The sequence below is a fragment of the Hirundo rustica genome, chromosome 4 (assembly GCF_015227805.2).
Source record: "Hirundo rustica isolate bHirRus1 chromosome 4, bHirRus1.pri.v3, whole genome shotgun sequence".
In the NCBI taxonomy this organism is placed as follows: domain Eukaryota; kingdom Metazoa; phylum Chordata; class Aves; order Passeriformes; family Hirundinidae; genus Hirundo; species Hirundo rustica.
In genome coordinates, this window is record NC_053453.1 from 59,022,306 (window position 1) to 59,044,799 (window position 22,494).

The window sequence follows — 22,494 nt, forward strand, 5'->3', positions numbered from 1 at the left end:
CTCCTCAAGCCACCACTTCAAAAAATCACTACAGAAATATAGCTTTTAAGTGCTTAGAATTTTATTACCAAAATTCCTGTATGACATGCTACTGAAATATTATATCCTTAAAGCAACACAAGTGATCCTGTATTGCAGCTTTCTAAACTTTACTTGTGGTTAAACCAGATTAGGGATCTGGAGGGATTTCATGACACCTCCCACGTTGTTAGCCCTGTTAGAATTTACTGAAGTGATTAATTCTCAAGAGTAGTTGACAGCAAAAATAAATTATATATGACCATGCAGAGCATTATGATCCCAGCAGACATTCCAAGAACAACAAAGTCAACCAACATATCAAATGCCACACTTTGTCACACTGAGTTTGGCTGCTTGGTTACACGTGCTGAAAAGCACACCAGAGCGCAAGCAGGAACAGAGCGTTCCTGTAACCATAATCCTTTCTTTTCACATGGAATGGGACACAAAAGAGGGCATACAAACCAGCCAGGGAGACTGAGATAGAGGAACAGGGTCTGCTTTCATGAAAAAAAAAAACATAAATCCCTTACTCCTTTCAGCTGAAATGACTTACTCCTGAATGTTGAAAACAAGCTGTTTGCTCTCATGCTGACACTTTGCAGACCAAAAGCCAAGCTAAAAAAGATAATCCTACCTATAAGTGAAGGATAGCTCAGTGCAAGCAGAAATGGAAAAAATTTCTCTGCCTCCTCTTTATGTCAGCACTGTGATCCAAGTGTGGCCAAAGCACTGTGATGTATGCACAAGATTTCTATTCTGCATCTTGACACTGGGAAGCCATGAAATTTCTTCAGGACACAAATGTACAAAGAACCATTTTCAATCACATGCACCAGAGTAAACTAACAACTCTGAGCACTATTTTTTATCATACATTTGAAAAAGATACCATTGCACAATGCCAATTGCAAAATGCAACAGTAAAATTTAAAAACAAAATAAAAATCTTAGTAATTAATGGCTTAGCTTCATATTAAATTACCATTTTGGGACAGAAAATCAAAGTACAAGAATGAAGGCCTGCTGTTTGAAAAGGAGTCATCATTGGGAAGCAGCCCAAATGACCAAAACCCACAGCATATTTGTCATGCTCCACTTTAAAGCTGCTAAACAGTGAAGTTGCAAAAATGAACACATGTCTTCAGAATATTCATGTCATTAGAAGGCCCTGCAGGACAGCAGAAATTCAGGCATCGAGCCATCTTTAGTGAACCTGAGCCAGAAGGAGACTTTTCTTTCATCTGCCAGGAGAGACAAACAGCAGGAAAAGCATCTGCCTTGCCTCAAGTTCAGTATTCTACTATGCCCCAGCTGTCTTAAGGACCCATAGGACTGAACAAGCAAAATAGAGTTTTATATATTTTCATAATAGTAAAGAATGGCTTCAGGAGGATTCCATTGCTATCAAAAGGCTCATTATTTCAGCACCCTTCCATCTGCTCAAGGGAGCCTGGATATGATTCTCCTTAGTAATTTGTGCTTTGAGATCTTTACTTATTTGCTCAGAAGCACACAATAGCCCTCCATAACAATCAGGGACTCTGCTTATTCCTCAATGGTTTATCAAGCCTGGAGTGTTAAACACACAACACGGAGCACTGCAATGCACGAGTCCAAGCCAAGTCTATTTTTAACAAGCTGTGTGTGGTCCTCAATCTGCAGACCTCCTCTTGCTAACACACTTTCTTCTAATACAGCACAAAGGATTTTAAAAATCTTTTGTATTTTAAACCAAGCTGAAAGTATTTCAGAGAAAAATCGCTAAGTCTTTCCTTTTACTGGTTTGCTGTGCTCCTTTATGTGAGAATCAAGTTTCTTTCTATTACATCAATCCAGTTCCTGGACAAACTGCAAATAATTAGCCATTTCCTTCTAGTTGCAAAGCTGGAACCAACATAAGATTGGGATTGTTATGTACAACTCTGAGAAACCTAGGATTTTTAACTATTCAAACTCCTATCACACATATAACCCTCTTCAGCTTCAAAATACCCAAAATTACTTACTGAAGGTTTTGAAGCAAGTGAGATTTTTCTCTCACCCTAGTTACCATAGAAGAATTTTTAGTATGAGAATAAGCATAAGTCATGCAGAAGTTTCACCCAAACCTCAGCTGTCAGGAAAAAGGTAGAAAGTGGCAAGGAGCAAATGTTTCTGCAAAAGGCTTTCCAGTGTGAAGTTACTGTAGCAAACATTTAGAAATAAATACAATATCCCATGGCATATAGGCACTATCAGCACACAACCACAGATATTTGATATCCACTATGACATACTGAATTTATGCACAGTCTTACAAGGAGTTGAGAGTTCTCTTTGCCTGGCTAATTTTTAATATGCCAGCTTTGTAACACTTTTTCAATAGTTTCCATGGCTTTAATAACAAGGAAGAACAGCTACTTATCTTACCATAACTGCTTTCCCCCTCCATTTTTCCCATGGATTCCATCTCATGTGTTTACAAGTGCTGCTCCAGAAATATTGCATTCTTTTGGCAAACACTATTGGCTCCAGCCTGAGCACGTGCAGCCATGCACAACCCTACTGCTGGTAGAGCAGGGTCTATAGGGACTAAGACTTCACAGGAACAGAAGAAAGACATAGAATCATAGAATGGTTTGGTTTGGAATCCAATAAGATGACATTTAGTAAGTCCAAGTGCCGAGTCCTGCATTTTGGCCACACTAACTCCTTGCAACATTACAGGCTGGGGACAGTGTGGCTGGACAGTGCCCAGGAGGAAAGGGACCTGGGGGTGCTGGTGCCAGCAGGTGAACATGAGCCAGCAGTGTGCCCAGGTGGCCAAGAGGGCCAATGGCATCCTGGACTGGATCAGGAATGGTGTGGCCAGCAGGAGCAGGGAGGTCATTCTTCCCCTGTACTGGGCACTGGTCAGGCCACATCTCGAGTGCTGTCTCCAGTTCTGTCCCCTCAGTTTAGGAAGGACTTTGAGGCGCTTGAGCGTGTCCAGAGGAGGCAATGAGGCTGGTGAGGGGCTTGGAACACAAACCCTGTGAGGAACGGCTGAGGGAACTGGGGTGTTTAGCCTGGAGAAAAGGAGACTCAGAGGTGACCTTATCACTCTCTACAACTTCCTGAAGGGTGGTTGTAGACAGCTGGGGGTTGGTCTATTTCTCCAAGCAGCAACTGACAGAACAAGAGGACACAGTCTTAAGCTGCACCAAGGAAAGTACAGGTTTGATCCTAGGAAAAACTTTTTTAAGTAAGGGTGATAAAAGTACTGGAATAGTCTGCCTGGGGAGGTGGTGGAGTCACCATGCCTGGACGTGTTTAAAAAAATCCTGCATGTGGCACTTGGTGCCATGGTTTAGTTGAGGTGTTAGGGCTGGGTTGGACTCGATGACCTCAAAGGCCTCTTCCAACCCAGTGATTCTGTGCATGATTCTGTGTGTATGGAAGGTACCCTAAAGGCCCTCTAGCTCCAACCCCTCTGCAATTGGAAGGGACGCCTTCCACTAGACCAGGTTGCTCAAAACCCATCCAGCCTGACCTTGAACACTTCCAGGGATGGAGTGTCCACACGTAAGTGTGAGATTTATGTGGACAAAGCATCTTGAACAGCCACTGTGACCACCATGTTCCTGATTTCCTGCATGGTTGATAAAGAAATGACAGCAAGATCTTTCACATCTGGAGGTGGATTTACTTTGATCTTGTCCAGTTTCTCTAGGATCTGTGAGTTTACCAAATTATTTTAATCTGGGCCTCAAACTGCCTCTTAATGGAAAGTAAGCTAAGTGTAAACTAAAGCAGTAAATGGCAGCTGATGACAAAAAGCACTGTACAAATAAGGGTTCCCACTGCTCTCTGATGAAGGCTTTTTAGGGGGGGACCCAAGAAAGGGTTTCAAAAACATCAGATTTTTTTTTGCACTGCTGTCTTTTCCTGTTCAGTTAGGCCTCTGAATCTGGGGCTCCTTTAATACCCCTAAGAAAACAAATGGTCTGCTAGAAGCAGTGCTCTCCTGAGGGAAAGAAAGCGAAGTCCCTTACAGCACATCACAGTGTCTCACCAGCAAAAGCCCTACCCTAACTTGGAAGGCACAATATGAGAAGACAGTACAGAAGGAAGAGGGACTTTCAGATTTAAGCAATATTACAGAAAATTATTTCTCTGCTGGTAGCAGCAGATCAAATAGAGAGATTTTTAATCCTCTGCTGCCATTCAAGTGCAGTCTGGGCAGAATGATGGGCATGACAACCGCGTGTTTAACTTTTCATTTTCACAGGCTTTGTTAACCTTTGTCTCAGCTCCAAATACAAGTTTATTTGAACAGTAGTTTCAGTAGCTGATGTTTTTTGAAGAGCAACACAGAACTGAAAATTAAGCTGTAGCTCACAGTACTATTTGAGACTGGAGCCTAGTCAGACCCTCAACATTTTTCCTCTCTGAATCTGACTAGTTCCTCACTGAATGCTCCAGGATGAACTGCTTCAGGCTACAAATCTCTTTCAGTTTACCATCTGTAGGGAATATCTTCTCTTCTAGCATCTCTGTATGCACTCAGCATGTGATATGTAGTAGAAAAACAGGAGAGTGCAAAGAGATGAAGCTCGAGAGCTTCACTTCAGCCATAAAAGAAAATTGGTACGTGGAAATACTAAAATGTCTTGCTCTTTTCTAAAGTTGGTAGATATAAAAATAATTAATTAACAATAATATTACCACAAGGTGTGGAAGAAGCAACTTAAGGAAGACACAGCCTAAGCCTATCCATACACCTGCAGGCAGACATCAGCCTCCAGTAACAAAACAAAACTCGAGCAGAAAGGTGAGAGGCAGCTGTTAACTACATCTGTCTGCTTCACCCTTAAGTGGATTTAAATCTCACAGTTAAGACACCACATCTCAGCTGAGAGGCAAGCACTGGCCTTCACCTCTGCTCAACATCAAGTGCATGCTTTGCTAGGTGATGACAGATTTTGTTCCCCTTCATTAACTTTACAAATGCTCAGCTCCTGCCTGAGTGCACACCAGTGCAGCATACACACATTCAAGGGAGGTCACAGTGACTTTTAAGTTCAGCAGTATGCTAAGCAGTCAATGGCACAATAATAAATATGCAAGCTGATTGTGAAAATTCATTTAAAATCAGAGGTGGGGTTCACTGGAAAGAGTAATGCTGTTTTAAAATTAAATGGAGCAGTTAAAAATAACTTACAAAATACAGAACAGAAGGTACGTACACAGTGTTTCAGATAAAAAGTTGACATGTTGTTGAAAACCAGCTGGTCAGTTCCAAATACTGTAAAAAAAAATACCCTAAACCCTCAATACTTGCCCAAAAAAACAGTCTGTGTCATTCATCCATTGGTTTATGAACTGTGCAGTGATGGGCTCAGGATTGTGTGGAAATCTGATGTTCTCTAAGGTGTGCAGAAGCAGGTCAGGATTGTAATAGAGTGCAGCTATGGCAACTTGAAGACACATGGTACGAAGTTCACTTGTTTTAACTCCTCGAGTCAAGCGCTCCAGAACAGCCTCCACAAAGAGGGGAATACACTGGGCACATAATGAGGGGGAAAAAAAAAAAAAAAGGAAAGGAAAAAAAAAAAAACAGTCATTAGACATGTTGCTAGATTATACAAAATTCTATAATTCTTTTACAGAATTACATCCTGAGTTATCTGAAGTTCACCTTATAGAAGAAAGGAACACATTCTATTCACTTTCTAGCCTCTGATCACACGCTTATAAATCTTCCCCAAAACACTCTTCTCTGAGCTAAAAATTGCAATGTTATTCTGAGCACAGGGGAGAATATTTGGGGCCATTTGGTGGAGTTTGTTCTAGCATGTAGAAAAGCTTCAGAGAAAAACTCAAGACATTTTCATCTTTAAAGAAAGACACCAAACAATTTCAAAACTAACAGGCATTAGAAATTAAACTACCTAAATCCGTAACATAAGAAGTTTTTCCTAATAAACGTAAAGTGATATTAGATGTTTTATAAAAGTTTAAAACAAGTTTATTCCGATAAAAGCAAACATGCAAAATTTTCTAAACAATTAAATAAGCATCTTCTAAACACATATATATTTCAGTGGGCAAATTTATACTTTACAAAAATTTGGGAAGCATTATGAAAGTTTTAGTTTGAGTTTCACTTGAGTGTGCAATCATTTTAATTCACAGAGTTGTACAGCTCAAGTAAGTCTTCCACCACACACTTATTTCAATGCAAATGCATTGAATTCACTTTAAACTCTTCCAGATTTCCTTTAAAAATCAAATCCTCCAGAGAACATTTTTATCTTCAATTACTTCAGATTTACACTAGTAAAGTTATATCAGTTTCAGTGAAATTAACTGAAAATTTATGACTGAATTCCATGGATTGCACTGTGGCAACATCAAACATGATATGTCAAGGTAATTTAGGCTGATTACATGAGTCTAGAATTTGGCCCTTAACAGGAAAAAGACTACTTTCTAAAAAGGTGTTCTAAGAAACTCTGGAAAATTGTGATTATGTTTCTTCTTGCAATCACAATCCAGCCATGTTAAAAAATCTGCACTTCCAAATTCACCAAGTAATTTAAAACATTGAAAAGCTCCTATAGCTTGGAGAAACAACAGCAGTTGGATATGTACAGTTAACCTCTCACCCACAGTAGTTTTAACTATGTGTTTTGCATCAAAAGGAAAATTCTATTGGGAGAAAGTAAAAAAGGACAATCTTGCACAACATACTATATCCTTGTAATTCAGTCCATATCCGTTTTGTGCTCATGCCCATTAATATCTTTAGGTCTCAAAACCAAAAAAAACCCAACCTTACAAACTTTCCTGAGTTCATTTACTTATTTCTGTCTTTCTCCTTACCAACATTTCCCTCAAATGCTCTAATTCCAACTGTTTTTCTCGGGAGTCATGGATCATTAGAAAGCAATAAAAGAGAAAACCTGTTCAATATGTATCACCTGGTCAATACCCCGTCCTTTGCACTGAAGGACAATCACTTCTAGGAGTTTGGCTGCATGGCACTCTGCATCTTCTCCTGCATCTCCTGTCAGTACCTAACAAACAGAGTAACAACTTAATTCACCAGTAGTCACTGACAACACTGAAAGCAAGTGCTCCTGTATATGCATACACCCAAAAATCTCTGCACAGCATATACATATGTATTCATGCTAAATTCTGTGAGGAATTAAGACATATAATTCATCTCTACAGGACATAAACAAGGATAAGTGGCTAAAGGTGAATTTTAAAAACTAGAAAAATAAGCCATAGTTCTTAAAGAAGGTTATACTCTTTATATGTCCTCACTTTCACTTTTTCAGAAAGAAATGTCACTTATAAGAATCACTGACATTTTCCACAGTGCGTTTCTATTTTTTCACTTCAATTCTAATAGCTGCAGGCAGATCAACAATGTGGCAAAGTGAAGTGCTATCTCTAGGGTAGTTTCTGATTAAAAACAAGATGTATCAATCATTCTGCGTGTAAGCACATACATGTGAAACCGAGTGCTTCATCTCAGTACATTTCAACCCCATGGTCACTGACAATCCAACCCGACAGAAGAAGCAAAATTTTCACATTCAAATACACAAAGTTTCTTAAAAATAAGCAGGTAGCTAGATGCCTAACACTCTCTAATGCCCCAAATCACAGGACTGCAGTATGATCTCATACTTTATTATATATGAGAGACTCAGCATAAAGGGAAACAAGATATATGTAGGAAGTACTTCAAATGAGTTCGCACCTTAGCTGACAACCAGAGAGCCCAACTGCAAGATACACAACCCAAGGAAATCAGGCTTCATTAATTCCCAACATACCAAAATAGCTCTCCATAGAAGAGAGTCAAGACGAACAGCAACTTTCTCCCACACAGATTTTTGCATGTAATTTTTTTAAAGTATGTCACTTAAAAAGTGTGAAGGTGTTGTGTGTGCTCAGAACTGAGTCAAGATCAAAATTCACTCAGTTCTGAAATGCTTGGCCAGCACGTGGCATGTTCAGATCACTCATCTCCCCTAATTGTTATGTACCAGTGATAAGCACAACAGTAAGAATCAGAAGTCTTACCTTTTTACACATAGAGTAAATGATTTCTAAATGCTTTGGGTTAGACAGTAAAGTATCAGTGTCAATGGTCACGTAATTATGCAAGAGAGGCATCATATCTGCAGAACAGGGAGAGCAAAAGAGAAAAAAGTTACAAAAAGTGCTAACCAGAGAGGTAGTCCTAAAGGGAAATTCATTAGCTTAGATTCTTGGATATGGTTGGAAATGCAAACTCTGTGAAAGTCTTTTCTGAAAGAACTCTTCATAAAATGCACTATGCAGGGTGAATTCTTGGAACTAGAATAGTACTACATTTTAATTAATCAATTTGTAGTTTCACATTAGCTTTGAATATTTAACTTTGAGTTCAGGACCCCTACAACAACTGATCACATCGACAGATCTGAACATGCTTCTCCTACTTAAATATCTCCTGTTACACTCCCACACTGAACAGACGGTCAGGGCATGACTCAAATACATGATCATTTTAAACCAAGACACTAAATGGAAGCAACCCTTTATCAGGGTGGGTTTTAGAGATGAATTCTCAAACAGTAAAAACATCATTAGAACAGAAGTGACTTTACCTGCAAAGTATTCAAAGGAATCCTGCTTTTCCTGCTGGAAAATCTCATACAGAACACCTAAAAGCTGCCACATCTGAGGTGAAATCATCTGGCATGTTAAGCTGAAGGCCAAAGACAGAATTTCTTCATAAAACTCTGCAAAAGGTAAACAATTTGAAGCAGGGTGCTTTACAAAATAAATTTAACTTGCAAATACCTTGAAATCTGAAACTGACTCCTGAGGCATTTAACAACTAGAAGACAGCAATTGGAAACTAAATCATTCATAGAATAATAAAGCAAATTGTAAAAGACTCTTTCAGACAGGCCTTATGTTGGCTATAGTTACAATAATATGCATAGTTTTCCGCTATAAATACACACCAAAAAATACATCAGCAGCATATTAAAGACAATGCTTCTTATCAATTCACTGAAAAATATTTTTTTCTCAGCCTTTGTTTTTTCTGCAAGGCCTTATCACAAAACTGTAACTTTTAGTGTAGCATACTGATAAAGCAGTAATTTAATTTCAGACCATGTCCATAAGAGACTAATGTAATTGTAGACATTGTCCTTTAACAAAATTAGCCAGAATTATAATCAGAACAGCTTTTACAATCTTCAGCTTTTGACCTCCAAAACACAATAGCCAATCTGAATCATTTGTTTCTCCTGATCTACAAGAGTAGAAAGGAGAAACAGGAGAAACAAATTACAGTAATAAAATAATGACTTTTTCCTTTAAAGAAACACACACAAAAAGATGAAATTCTGTTCTGGAAGATAACAATTAATTTACATGCTTTTACATATCTCTAAAACATACCTATAACTTGTTTCTGCAAAACAAGGCCAATGATCTGTAAACAAATGCTCTCGAGCTGCTGAGTGATCTGAAATAAAAACATAGAGCAGTCAATTTAAAAAAATAGAAATACAGCAATCAAATAAATGTATTTGACTAATTCAGTTTGAGAAGTTCTTCAAATCAAAAAGGCTTTCATCATTTTTTCAATGCTGCATTAACAATCACAATATTATGAAATAAAGTCTCCCTGATGCGGAAAGAACCTCTTTACCCTGAACAAGTGATATGTGGACATATATTGTGCCAGATCTGGGAGACCAATTCCTAGGAATTCTAGTCAAGAAATTGCTGGGTAGACTAGAGATATGGGTCATCATTGTAAAAAACTAGCCTTATGCAAAATATTTTTCTTAAGTTCTACTTTAACATTGTAATACAACTTGCCACTGTGAAGAAAATTAACCCTACCACAACCAAAACCAGCACATTCCAATGAAGTGTTTACCAAGTAAGGGTTAACAATTTTACCCTTGGGACATAAATTCCCTTGAAGTTGAAAACTAAACAATTAACGAAGCATAAAAGCAAACCAGGCTTTAAATCCATCAGAGATGGCTTGGTACCATCCTGCTGTAGTAAATGCATGTTCATGCCAAGTGATGCAACATACACAGGAGTGTTTGCTGTCTTTAATGAAAGGAGGCAAGCACAAAGGAAAATCTCACCTCCTTGTGATCTTCCACAACTGTCAGGATTGTGTCAATTGTATGCAAGATGCCCATAGCCATAACCGTTTTGTCCTCTACTTCCTCGTATTCCTCACTCTGAAGTACTTTACCAAATATTTCAGCCTGTGAACAAAACCAACCAACTTGACATTCAAGAGCAAACCCGTGTTTCTAATTTGTCATTCAAAACCAAGGCAGTCAATGCAGCAGCAGCAATGCCTTATCTGTAAGAGCTGTCAACACTGAAAAATACGCTTGCTACTTTTGAAAGGGGAACACAGCAAATTAAAATCTCTTCTTTTACAAGTCTGTGTTAAGTCATTTGAAATGCTAAATAGTTTGAGCTTGGCTCATTAAAACCAGTGACACAAATCAGTATCTTTGAAAAATCTATGGGTTTTAAAGATGCTTTATACAGAAAAAAAACATAAATACTGCAAATACTACAAGTGGACTTTTATAAAGATTACTTTAAACAGTGTGTGCTTCAAGCAGAGTTCACTAAATGTTTACCAAACTAGGCATTGGTTTCTGACTGGACTGGTATTTTACTATTCCTCTTACCAGGTGTTGAGTCATATCCACAGCAATAGTAGCGACTTCCTGGCTGTACTCATAGATCATCTTCTGGATGACATTCGTGAGATCATCATTTTCTGTCTCTCTGACAATGTGCAGGAGCTCCTGCATCACTGGCCTTACATAAGGCTTCACATATTCCTTGGCTAAAAGATCAATAGAAACTGGGTGAAATCCACTATCCATAAATACACAGCATCTCCAAACTGCCAGGTAGCTGACTATTCTTGAACAAAACGAGATTTCTAATTTCAATTCACTAAAGAAATAAAAAAGACAAAAAAACATACCCAAGGCAATTTTATAGCCCGTAACTTGTAGAAAGAGTAAATAAACTGTGCAATATTGAAATGCCACCGACAGCAAAAATCCAGTTTTGCTGGATTGCTCTCATATAAAAGCTTGCTCTCATATATATATATACACATACACACACATATATATATATATGACTTGCTCTCATCTATAAGCAGTGCTCATTTTTAAACATGCGCACTGCTTCACTAAAACTTCACTAAAAAAAAGCCAAAGATGGGTGATATTTACTTTATTAAAACAAACATGCTGATTCTAACTTTTTTTGTGCCATAAAAACTTGAAGTTGGAATTCTGGGATGTAATGAGCAAGTGAATCTGTCTAAACATGATAAAATATTCTGAAACCTGTGTCTTTAAATGACAGAAATGTTTAGATAAATCTGCACCAACCTCCTTGTCTCGACAAAAAATCAATAGGTCAGTGTATACAGGTGATGAATCACTGTCACATACCTTGCTCTTGGTTGCTTATTAAGGTCTGAAGGGCTATGGCTGCTTCTACTTTGACAGGCATCTCCTTATCATCAATCAGGCTCTTCTTTGCCAGCTCTACTGCATTCCTCAAGTTTAGCTCATTGTGAAATTTCAAAGCACTGAATGAATGAAGTACCCAACAGGACTGCAAGGCAAAAAGAGAAGCAAGTTAGGGATAATGGTAATTTTAAGCATTTCTAACTGAGTCAAAACCAATGCTAGCTATCTCCATGTTTGCATGCATTGCTTTTCTTTTCCTCTTGATCTTGATTATGGCATGTCCTTTCATTAACTGTAACACATGTATTGCACTCAAGCAGTTCTTTATTATACTTTTCCAAATTCCAATAAATTCAGTGTGCACATAATTTGCATTCATAGCTTTGGTCCTTCTGGGGGAAATCAAGTCAGAAAAAAAACCAATGAAAACTGTTTGTCCATGACTGATATTGGCACTTGGGGATTTTCTTCAAGCAACACTCAGATTGACATTACGTACTTGTGGAAATCCTGCCTACACTTCAGAGCCATCTCTGCTAATGAAAAATGGCCACAATTGCTGCTCAGATTCTCAAGTTTGATTTGAGACATGAACATCAATAAAACACAGACCCTCCATCAATTCATTTAACGGAAAAACCATTTTTAAAATCAAAGCTATGAAAAAAACACTGCACAAGAATGTTATATTAAATTTTACTATGCGTGTACCTAATTTCTTTCAGTAACTTTCAGAATGAAATCGAACCACAAAGGAAGGGATCCTGGCACATACTGGATTTGATGTAACAGGTGAACTTACTCGAGCCCTGAGGTACCCCAGGTTAGACATGAACAAGGGAAACACGTGATTTTGTAACATCAGCTCCATTTGATCCTTGAAGACGCTCTTCTGTTGGAGTAAGGAAAAATTAATTTTGGAGACCATTCATTTTACATACTTCTTTCTAGCCCATAATGCATTTCAAATATCAACCATGGGAAATACAATTATTTGTCTATGTAATAAAGGTATCCTCCCACAAAGAGAACTGGATCCCTTACCTTGAAGAGAACCAACCCAAAAAGCACAGCAAGTTCAAAACCAGGTAAGTGAAAGAACTGTGCATATAATATTCAACTTGGCATTACTGATTACAACATGTAAACTGGAATTTTCATGTTATTTAAGGCAATTAATTCTAGCTGATTTTTCTTAAAAGCTAACAAGGATCAATAAACTAGAACTTCCACTCTTCCTACAAAGGAGTACATACATACCTGAAGATAAATAAGAGCTTAGTATGGAACAGATCTGAGTTTCAAAAGACCTACTGTTATTCTCAGTATCAAAACTTACTATTTTGGACACTACATCAGTATTTCATGTTTATTAATGGATGAAGTTAATTCCTTTGTGACAGAAATTTCCTTAACTGGAGAATGATACTGGATGAGAGTTATTCTTCATTATTCCAACCGTAGCAACTTCCAAGATACTCACAGGAAGCTAGATCCCACACAGAGATTTGAGATTTCCCTTACAGTCCCAGAGTAATAGAAAAGATACATGCTAGGGATGCTGTTACCATGCAGAGGAACAATTCAGTGGCTGAGACAGAAGGGGGTGAAATGGGACACTCAATACAACATGAATCCTATGTGATCACACTTTATTTCACCAATGCACACAGCATTTTTTCAACACTCATTCCCCCACCTTTGCAAAGCTGGATGAAGAACTGGGCAGAGAAAAAACAGAGAGAAAGGAAAATGCTGTTCCTTTGTGCACACTGGCCAGAAGTTTGCAGGCATTGAACTGGAGCTCCTGTGGGGAGCCAGGTGGCTCAGGCAAGATCACTGTGTCTATGAGCTCCTTAGACTCTGTATCTCAGCTCAAGAAAAGCCAGAAAGCACTTACAAATCCAGATTTTATATGGAAACAGCTGATGGAATGTTTCAATGTGTCAAGTTCCAAACACAAGAAATTCAAATTTTAAAGGGCTCTGCAGTGTTTGGCATTATTATCCTTTTATAAAGTACAACATAACCTCATGTTTCAGGACTGAAAATTTCAAATAGGAGCAGCATTCTGGAGCAAATCCTGTTTTTTTCCCTGAAGACAGAGATAAATACGTTAACATGAAAGTCTCCTCACAATACAATGTCATCGTCTTTCACTGTTATACTCCAGCATGAGGAAGGGCAACTAAAATCCAAAATAATCTAAAAAATTCTGCAAAAGTTACTGATGTTTCAGGATTTAAGATCAGAAAATAGACTGGTAAAAAAAACAGATGGTAAATGCTGGTAAGATGTTGCTTGTAATATGAAGAGACATCCTGCACAGCGAGACAATTTAGATAAAATATAATAAATTATTTTTTAAAAGAAGCCCCCAGCACAAGATCACCATTCTCGTGCTAAAAGTGATAATATTTTGGCAATCACTTTTGACATGAAGCAAAAGCATATTTTGGACTCTACCATCTAAAAAAGCACCAGGCAAACTGTAATCAATATCAATTAGAGAGCAACAGCATGCATTAAATTTGTATTCAGATTCCAGAAAAATACCCAAAACTCTGAAGATTTTGTCTATAAAAAAATGGAGGAAGGCTCTTTGTTCTTTCCAGCTTTTCTTTCAAAACTCCCAACTGGCAGATGAAATAAGACTTAAAGCCACATATTGATGAGTGAAAAAGTTGGAAAGCTAGACAGAACATTCCTGCAACATGTTAAGTAAACCTTTTCCTGGAACCAGAAGAAGCCCATAACAGCACAGGCTGTTGGGGAATTTCATAAAGAATCATAGGCAGTGTTGATGATGGAATGCATGTTTGCTTTCTTAACACTTCCATTTTACTAGTAAAGCAGGAGGGGACCAAGGGACTGTTGTGTAACAAACAAACAGAGCTTTGGAAAAACATGAGAAGGAAAATCTGTGTATAAAATTGTGATATAAAACCCAGGAAAGAATGTTAATATTTTTAAATAAACAGACGCTCATATTCTGATTGCAATCAGAGCGCAATTTCTCTACAGATTTTATAAATATGGCTAAGGGCTAGTCATACTTCATAAAGTAAGACTATTTTATCTTAAATCACAGTTGATAGCAAGAATTACAAGCTTTTTAAATTTCTTTACCCACTTACTTTCAGTAAAATATCTGCTAGGGATCCTATAACATGCAAAGCTCCATCTTTTTTCCTCGGATCAATGTTTGGCTCTGTCAGAATCTGGTAGCAATATGCCATCATTTTTGGTAATACCTATGCAGGACAGAAAACACACAATCCCCTTCAGTAAAGTTATTTTAATGGCATTGTTTAAAAAAATTCATTACATTTTCAAGAAGAAATTTTGTCTTGGCTAAAGCAATGTGAGGTATTAAATGTAGCATCTTTCAATAGTTAAACTATAAAACTTCAGAATTTTCAACTTTTTAGCCAAACTGGTCAAAATTAGATTAATCTCCTTGAAATTTCACATTACTAATAGCCAGTAAGCATTTTTGTTACTGTCTTGAGGCAAATCAAAAAAGGCGATGAAAAGGCTAGAGGCTCAAACAGCACCTCGCCCACTTTTTCCCCAAAGTTATTTTCTGGCTTGTCTCACACCTAAATATAAATACATATGTGTATGTACATATATGTATGAAAATATATGCATTTTTTTCAAGGAGAGCTTGGACTAAAACATCATAAACTTAATTTGATCTATTGATTTTGGCAGTAGTTTCTGAAGTTGACTAGACTTAGGAAAGTTTCTTGGCAAAACCAACGGCTGAATGTGATTTCCACATCCATTATGTATTTTTCCAACATGCCATTTTGATAGTCTAAATACAAATGATGAAAATGAGAAGGAAGATCAGTGGACAAGAACTGTTTTGACAGTAAAAAAATAGAAAGGTCATATTCCACCTAATGTAAAAACCGTTCTCTGAAAATCCACCTGGAAATGGAGCTCCATGATCACTACATGTTAATATGGAACCTAGGAAAACATTTGCCTTTTTAGCCAACTGTGCTTTCCAGAGCTTGCTTGGATATTTTTGTACAGGTCACTGTAAATACAGAAAGATCTACAGAAAAGTTACATCCTCATTTAAAGAGTAACTGCATGAAATGGGTTTTGTCCTTGCTAATTTCATTGCTGTTAAGGAGGATTTTATATAGCATCAGTGAAAATTAATAAGGATCAGGTCCACTTTCCCTCTTGCTATAGTTTGTGATGCTGGGAACAGCTCTGACAAAGGCTGCTTGTAAACCTGGGAAAATCTATTCCAACAGATCTATTCCAACCCATTTTATATCTGGCAGATGCATTTTAAATCTGCAAGAAGAATCCACATAGTATCTATACACACCACAATTTAACTCTCCCCAAATTGACACCGTTCAGCCAGGAAACATTTGACTATGGAGCAGCAAGTATATTTATCAAGACTAGCTTCCTGTGGCATAAGGGGGAATATAACGTTATTCAAATCTAAGGGGGAGATAACATTATTAAGGAACATTCAAATAATTAAAAGCCACTAATTTCATACCTCTTTTCTCTTCTTCGCAGCAGTGTAAAGGAGATTCTGTGCTGCTGTTGTTGTGGATGCATAGTCCTCAAATACATCTAAAAAATGGGAAGAAAGAAGCATAAAAATTCTTTTCTGAATAATAATTTTTTTATAAACCATCTTGGTTTTGGGATATCAAAAGATCTGGATGAAAGTATAACCTCAAAACTATTGACACGATTGTCTTCACTTAGTGGTTAAAGAGTCAGACCCAAGCTTATGTCACACACCTTACTTCTCCTGCCTTCCAAAACCACTGCCACTCCTCATTTCCTTAATTAAGAATATGCTATTTATTCATTAGCTCTTTTGAGACCATATACAAGGGATGAAAAATCCTGTCTCTTTTTTTAATTAAAACCCCTATAGGAAGAACAACAATACATTCCAGTACCATCTGTATACCATGTGTACACAGTTTTGACTTCATTTTATTAAAACCTCATGGGAAACTTTTTTTTACATAAAATCTACTTAGATCTGGAGTAGTTTTATATCTGCTGAAAGGTCAAATTTTTTAGTTTCATTCAGTGTAACTAAACCTCCTCTGTTCATATTGAAAGTATAATTTAAATCTTGAAAAAAAAAGATCTGTGCTGAAAACATGCTCTAATCCAAACATCCCCACACAAATCGAATCAAACTTAAAGCTCTTAAAATGCTATCTTAATATGTGTCTCAAATTACACACTAACTTTTCCTGAAAACTTTAAGACAAAACATCATTAGGAAATACTACCAGACCACTGGAATTCTTGTTCCAAACTAAAATGTGCCTCACTAAACTTCCATTTAATGTGCTTGGACACCTGAGTGTAATGTACTTTGAGTGGTTTTTTACCTTCCATGATACAGCCTGAATCTGTACTTAACTGCCTCAGTTACACATAAAAATATGATTCACTGCTTACATAGAAAGAACAGAATTCACCCACCAAAAATCAAGGATGTATTTATACACTAGCGATCAATACCATATTGTAATTAATTTTTATTTTTAATTTTTAATTATTCTATGAATATTTAAATTCTGTTTTCACATACACTAATCCCAAATCCACTAATTAAAATTTCCCAAATGCTGCATATATATCTCTGTGGTGCCTGGCTTGCAGGAGTTTTCCAGCTAAAATTGCTGTACTTTTAAAGTACACTTCTCCTTTCCAATGACATGACTCTCTTAATAAATGTAATTATTCATAATATGGACCTACGTGTTATTACCAAGATTTTGCAGAGTGTCTTTTGAAAGAATATATATCTAATTATCTCACAGTTGAGCAGCAGTAAGTGGCAGAAAAACACCGAAGGCTTTGGCAGTTTTCAACAGGGAAAGAGTAAGTCAGGCCTCTTCTGGTCAGAGAGAGAGCTGCAGGAACCTGCAGACAGCTGGCACACCTGCAAGTCAGGAGTCTGAAACGGCCACTGACAAGGGATCAAGCCAGTTTGTCTGGGCTGCTCTGAGCACATGTGAAGTAGAAAAAAACCTGAGAGAATCATTTACTTCAAAGCTACCAGCGAAATGGCCCAAACTCATTTGATCTGATTTGATCTGACCCGCTTTTAACTACAGATTGGTGACATTTAAGAAAAAAGTTTTCTTCTTGCTATTGTTCAGGTGAAGAGAAACATTACAGTGGCCATGCTGATCACTGGAACTACAGGATACAGTTACGATGAAAAATAAAAATAAAGCCAAATTACCAAATTTCATGCGGATATATTCATATGGATCCTCTTGCCAGAGCTCCTCATCCTCATCTTTGTAGCACATCAAAGAGAATATCACCTCTTCTGTTATAGTCTAATTTTAGAGAAGCCAAATACACGTAAGTACACATAAAATCAAATTCCAGTACAGCCGCCCTCCACCATGCACTAATTTATTAGACTTATTTTTCTAGAGAGTTACATTTCTTTAAGCAGCACTCTTTTGTCTACCAGAAACAAATTCACAGTATTATAGGTACTTTCTCTCTGAAACAGTCCCAGACAACAGCAGTAATTATACAATCAATCTTTATAATATTACATTACTGTGCACAAAATACACTTCAGGACATAGTCTGTACACAGCAGAATATTACATGCTGCAGAAGGAAATCACCAACGCAATACTTAACATGAGAATGCATTTCGGAGTCCTCCTCCTTAAAAGTCAAGGAATTAACTAACTACAAAAGGGATCTTATGATATATGAAAATAAAAGAGCAGGAAGATCACTTCTCATTTGCTCTTAATTCACTTATAAAACGTGTCCTTAAAAGAAGGTTTAGCTCCTCTAGATGAATATTCTCTTTGTGCAATATCTTTGCAGTAAAATCAAAAATCTAGGACAATTCTGAAAACCAGTAACTAATAAAAGCCAGAACAGACTGGTTTTTACAGTTTCTAGCAGACTGTAAAAATTAAAATAAAGAGCTTATGGAACAGAATGTTTGATTGAGTTAACATTATCTGCAATAAAAGGTAATCATATATTGCATAACACAACCACATTTGCGTAGAAATGCTATTTTATTTTCCAGATTAATTGCTGAATGATTCATTAAACCTTCTTTAAAAACACAAAACTTGGGAGGCTGCAGGGTGTTTTTTAATTCCTCTCATGACATGCATTGTTTATGACTGGGTTTTAAGCACTGACCTGTATGTGTGGCTTCATTTGCTTCCACGTTATAGAGTGAATCACCCCTTGGTTCAGGTAATTCAATGTTTGCTGAAGAACACGTGGTGCAACATAGTCCTTTTGCCTGTACTGGTCTAAGATTCTTAAGAGAACCTAAAGACATGACAAATTGGTATTTTTAAATGAAGACTGAAAATTCTGTCTCATGCATAAACATGCAGTGCACTTCCTTAGTGAATATACATGAACAGATAAAGTAGTTTTACAGCAGATGTTCTAGCATTAGAAATCATTATAATGCCTTTGAACCAAAAACCATAAAGAATTTAAATATCAAGGTTCTAATCCTGCAAACATTTATGCAGACATCCACCTCTACTACTAGCCCTACCATATGATCACTTGTGATTATAAACAAAAGATATACTTCAATAGTGAGAGCCTCACACTATACAAAGGCTTCAGCAAAATTTGGAATAGGTAAGGAAAAGGCAGTGAGATTTTCAAACTGGTGGCTTCTATACCTGCTACATGGCATCTGCATTCATATAAAATGACAGGTCCCTAAAGAAGGCAAATTACTTTGGAAGAACAGTGATGAGAATAGAAATACTAAACCAAGAAAGAAAAATAGATTCACCTAAGCCTCTGAACCAGAAGAGCTGCAAACCCTTGAACTTCAATTACCTATTGCAACCATCAGATAGTATCACCTGGCATGCTATTATAAACTCACACAAAGCTTCCTTGGTATAAAAGTCTCCTCTACTAAGAAAAAAACACAAGTACAAAGCTACTAATCTGCACTAATGGCAGGTGAATTATTAGTAAGTGTAAGGAAGTGGCATATACATGAATAACAACAAAAACCAAGGGCAATGCATAACAAAATTTTAAGTCAATATGCTTTCAACAGAACAATTCTGCTTTGTAATTCTTCACAACATTAGAATAAATTTTATTTTGAATATAGCTCCTCCATTAGGAATACGAAGTTTGATGTTAAGTCTTTTATATTAAATGCTCCAAAGACAAGAATTGCCTTATACAGACTCCAGCACAATGTCAGCACTTACCAACTGATGAATAAGTAACAAAAGCTTAGTAATGTAATATTCACAATAGAATTCTTACTAACTCTGCAAGGAATCATGATAAATCACTATTTAAGAGCCAGAAATTGAAAAAACGTGCAGATCATCCAGAACATTTATCTTGAAAGCTAAATTGTCCCCTCTGCAACATAGTTTAATACCTTAACAGACAAACTTTAAGTATTTCAAATTATAATTGCCCATGGGAGTTTGTTTTTCCACTCAGGAGTTACATACTGCAAGGAATTTAGAACAGATATTAGGCTGATATTCCCTTTTTAATTTACAGCCTTACCACAACCATTCCGCTCCTTAGCTCTTCCTGATGGATAAACTAGTCTGTTGTCAGACTGGATGAAGAGAAGTAATTTTGTTCAGCAACTTTATCAGAACTGAACTGTCTCCACACACCATGTTAAACACAAATAGCTAACATTCCCTAACAAAAGTAATTTCCTTGCAAACAGTGAATTTAGGCTATATTTTCATCTAACATGCTTTCCAGGTATAAACATTCATTGCTGTTCTCCAGACAACTAATATGATGTATCTTCCTACATTAAATAGTATCATTGGATTAGTGTGCCTAAGTTGCTTGCAGCAAAAGCACTTGGGAAAGACAGGCCTGGAAATACACCCTTCTATGAAATGAGGCCACTGCACCAAAAGTGTTCCTCTCAATTGTATCTAGAGTGCTTATACACGACGACAATACCATTTTATCAGCACTCACCTTTTCTGAGAGTTTTCCTGCAGGGTTTTTTGAGTTGCTCAAAATTTGTGTTATTATACCTCAGCTGTACAGCACTGAGTTCTAAAGAACTTCTCAGTCACTCCATAGAAAACCTGCCAGACTCTTCAGTTTTGTTTAATAAATGAACCCCAATACAAGCATACTGTTAAAAAGTAATACATTTCCTCAGTCAAAAAAAAATGCAGTTCATAAAAAATTAACTGTGCTTACCTGTTGTATGCCCACAGCATAGGTTTTTAAAAAGAAGTCGGAGAACTCAAAGTATTCTTTAGTCACATTTCCAGGACTTCCATATCTTTAAAAGGAAAAGGACACAGATATTTGCACTGTGAGAAGTCTGTAGTGTCAGGAAAATACAGTATTTTCTAAGCCATAAAGGACCCCGAGTGGTCTCACTTCAGCGAAGGAAAACTTTACCACAGGTTCCTTCTATGCCATCCTTTCCCATATAACACCTCAGTCCCCTTTTCTTAAATTATCCTATGGTTATTATTCTCAAGGAAACATGGTTGACTTTTTGTCACAAGCTCTGTAACTTCCATGTATATGGATTTCTTTTCAAACCTTCCCCTGCCTTTATGTTTGAGAATATAAACACTTGTAGCTGGGGGTAGCAAAATAAATACATAGTTAGACAGATTTACTTTTCCTGTGGGGCAAGTTTCTTGCCATTTTAAGGGAGTCAAATCATTCCACTAAGTTGAGACGAGTGGTTGCGCCAGTGCAAGGCAAAGCACAGCAGCAGGAAAACCTATTCCGTGACTTTAACTGGTCAAATGTCTTCTCTACTTGCATGCAAAGTAATGGTACAGACTCGTAACGCAAATCTAGGTTTTAATCAGTTTGTTACCGTTCAAAGAGACGAGCTACAATATGCAATGCCCACTTCTTGCATTTCCACCACACCAGCTCTGGTCTATCATCTTCATCAATCTGCAAAGTCTCCTACAAACAAACACACTTGTTTTAAATTAGTTATGTCATTTGTTGAGAGCAATTATGCTTTAAACATTCCTTGCTAAGTAAACTAATATAAACACACAGCATGGACTAAAGCTTTGATCCCATTAATAGTTATATATGACACTCAGGAGCTTTCAATTATCCTAATTAGCCAGTATAATGTGTATGTGTAATACCTGCACAATGCCCGTACTTTAATTTCAAAGTTACGCATATTTTAAAAATGCAAATTCTCAGATACACTTGAATACTACATCACTCTGGCTCAAAAATCCAAGGATAAGAACTTAAGTTGAACACTTAGAAAATCTTTACACTGACTGCTCCTCAAATGCCAACACACGAGTATCAGAGGTCTTTACAAAGCTAAAACTCACCAGTGGTACATTTCTGTCAATGATGGTCCGGAAGATCTCCATCCACTGAGTCATAGTCTGGTTATTCACCAACTGGAGGGGCAATGCATACTGCAGTAAGGGAAAAAACGAAAGTATGAAATACTATTTTTTTCTACAAAAGGTGTCTCTTTCTGCAGTAGTTATACTGTAAGGAAGATGAAGTTTTAAGTAAAATTATAACCAATTAGGTTACACATCAACATTACTCTAATTGCATCTCTCTTGGTACAATCTGAAGAGGAATTTCTGAGCAGATATAATTTGAGGAAACTTCCTTGGTCTAAGAATTTGCCAACTCTCTTTGTTTTTCCTCTTCACAACAGCCCGGGTACCTGTTAGGACCACAGCAGTATCAGTACTACAGGGTTTGGGCAAACCAATAACATTTTAGCAAGCAAAATGTACCCACTACTGATAGAGGGACATAGTCTCAAGCTGTGCCAAGGAAAGTAAAGGCTGGATATTAGGAAAAAGTTTTTTACAGAAAGAGTGATAAAGTACTGGTGCAGTCTGCCTGGGGAGGTGGTGGAGTCACCATCCCTGGATGTGCT

The 22,494-nt window shown here is 37.2% G+C and overlaps 1 protein-coding gene across 2 annotated transcripts in view; it reads right to left on the minus strand.

The window, feature by feature from the left end:
- IPO8 (importin 8) overlaps positions 1-22,494 on the minus strand; it is a 47,409-nt gene that overhangs the window by 10,981 nt on the left and 13,934 nt on the right. For both annotated transcript variants that reach the window (XM_040061788.2, XM_040061789.2), the window contains exons 6-21: positions 21,923-22,012; positions 21,433-21,527; positions 20,793-20,877; positions 18,753-18,887; positions 17,809-17,908; positions 16,084-16,160; positions 14,684-14,800; positions 12,349-12,438; positions 11,526-11,691; positions 10,740-10,900; positions 10,173-10,298; positions 9,466-9,532; positions 8,658-8,792; positions 8,089-8,186; positions 6,969-7,064; positions 5,327-5,547 (exon numbers count right to left, since the gene is read on the minus strand). In XM_040061788.2, the coding sequence (XP_039917722.1) occupies positions 5,327-5,547; positions 6,969-7,064; positions 8,089-8,186; positions 8,658-8,792; positions 9,466-9,532; positions 10,173-10,298; positions 10,740-10,900; positions 11,526-11,691; positions 12,349-12,438; positions 14,684-14,800; positions 16,084-16,160; positions 17,809-17,908; positions 18,753-18,887; positions 20,793-20,877; positions 21,433-21,527; positions 21,923-22,012 (1,859 nt within the window). The remainder of the gene's footprint in view (positions 1-5,326; positions 5,548-6,968; positions 7,065-8,088; positions 8,187-8,657; positions 8,793-9,465; positions 9,533-10,172; positions 10,299-10,739; positions 10,901-11,525; positions 11,692-12,348; positions 12,439-14,683; positions 14,801-16,083; positions 16,161-17,808; positions 17,909-18,752; positions 18,888-20,792; positions 20,878-21,432; positions 21,528-21,922; positions 22,013-22,494) is intronic.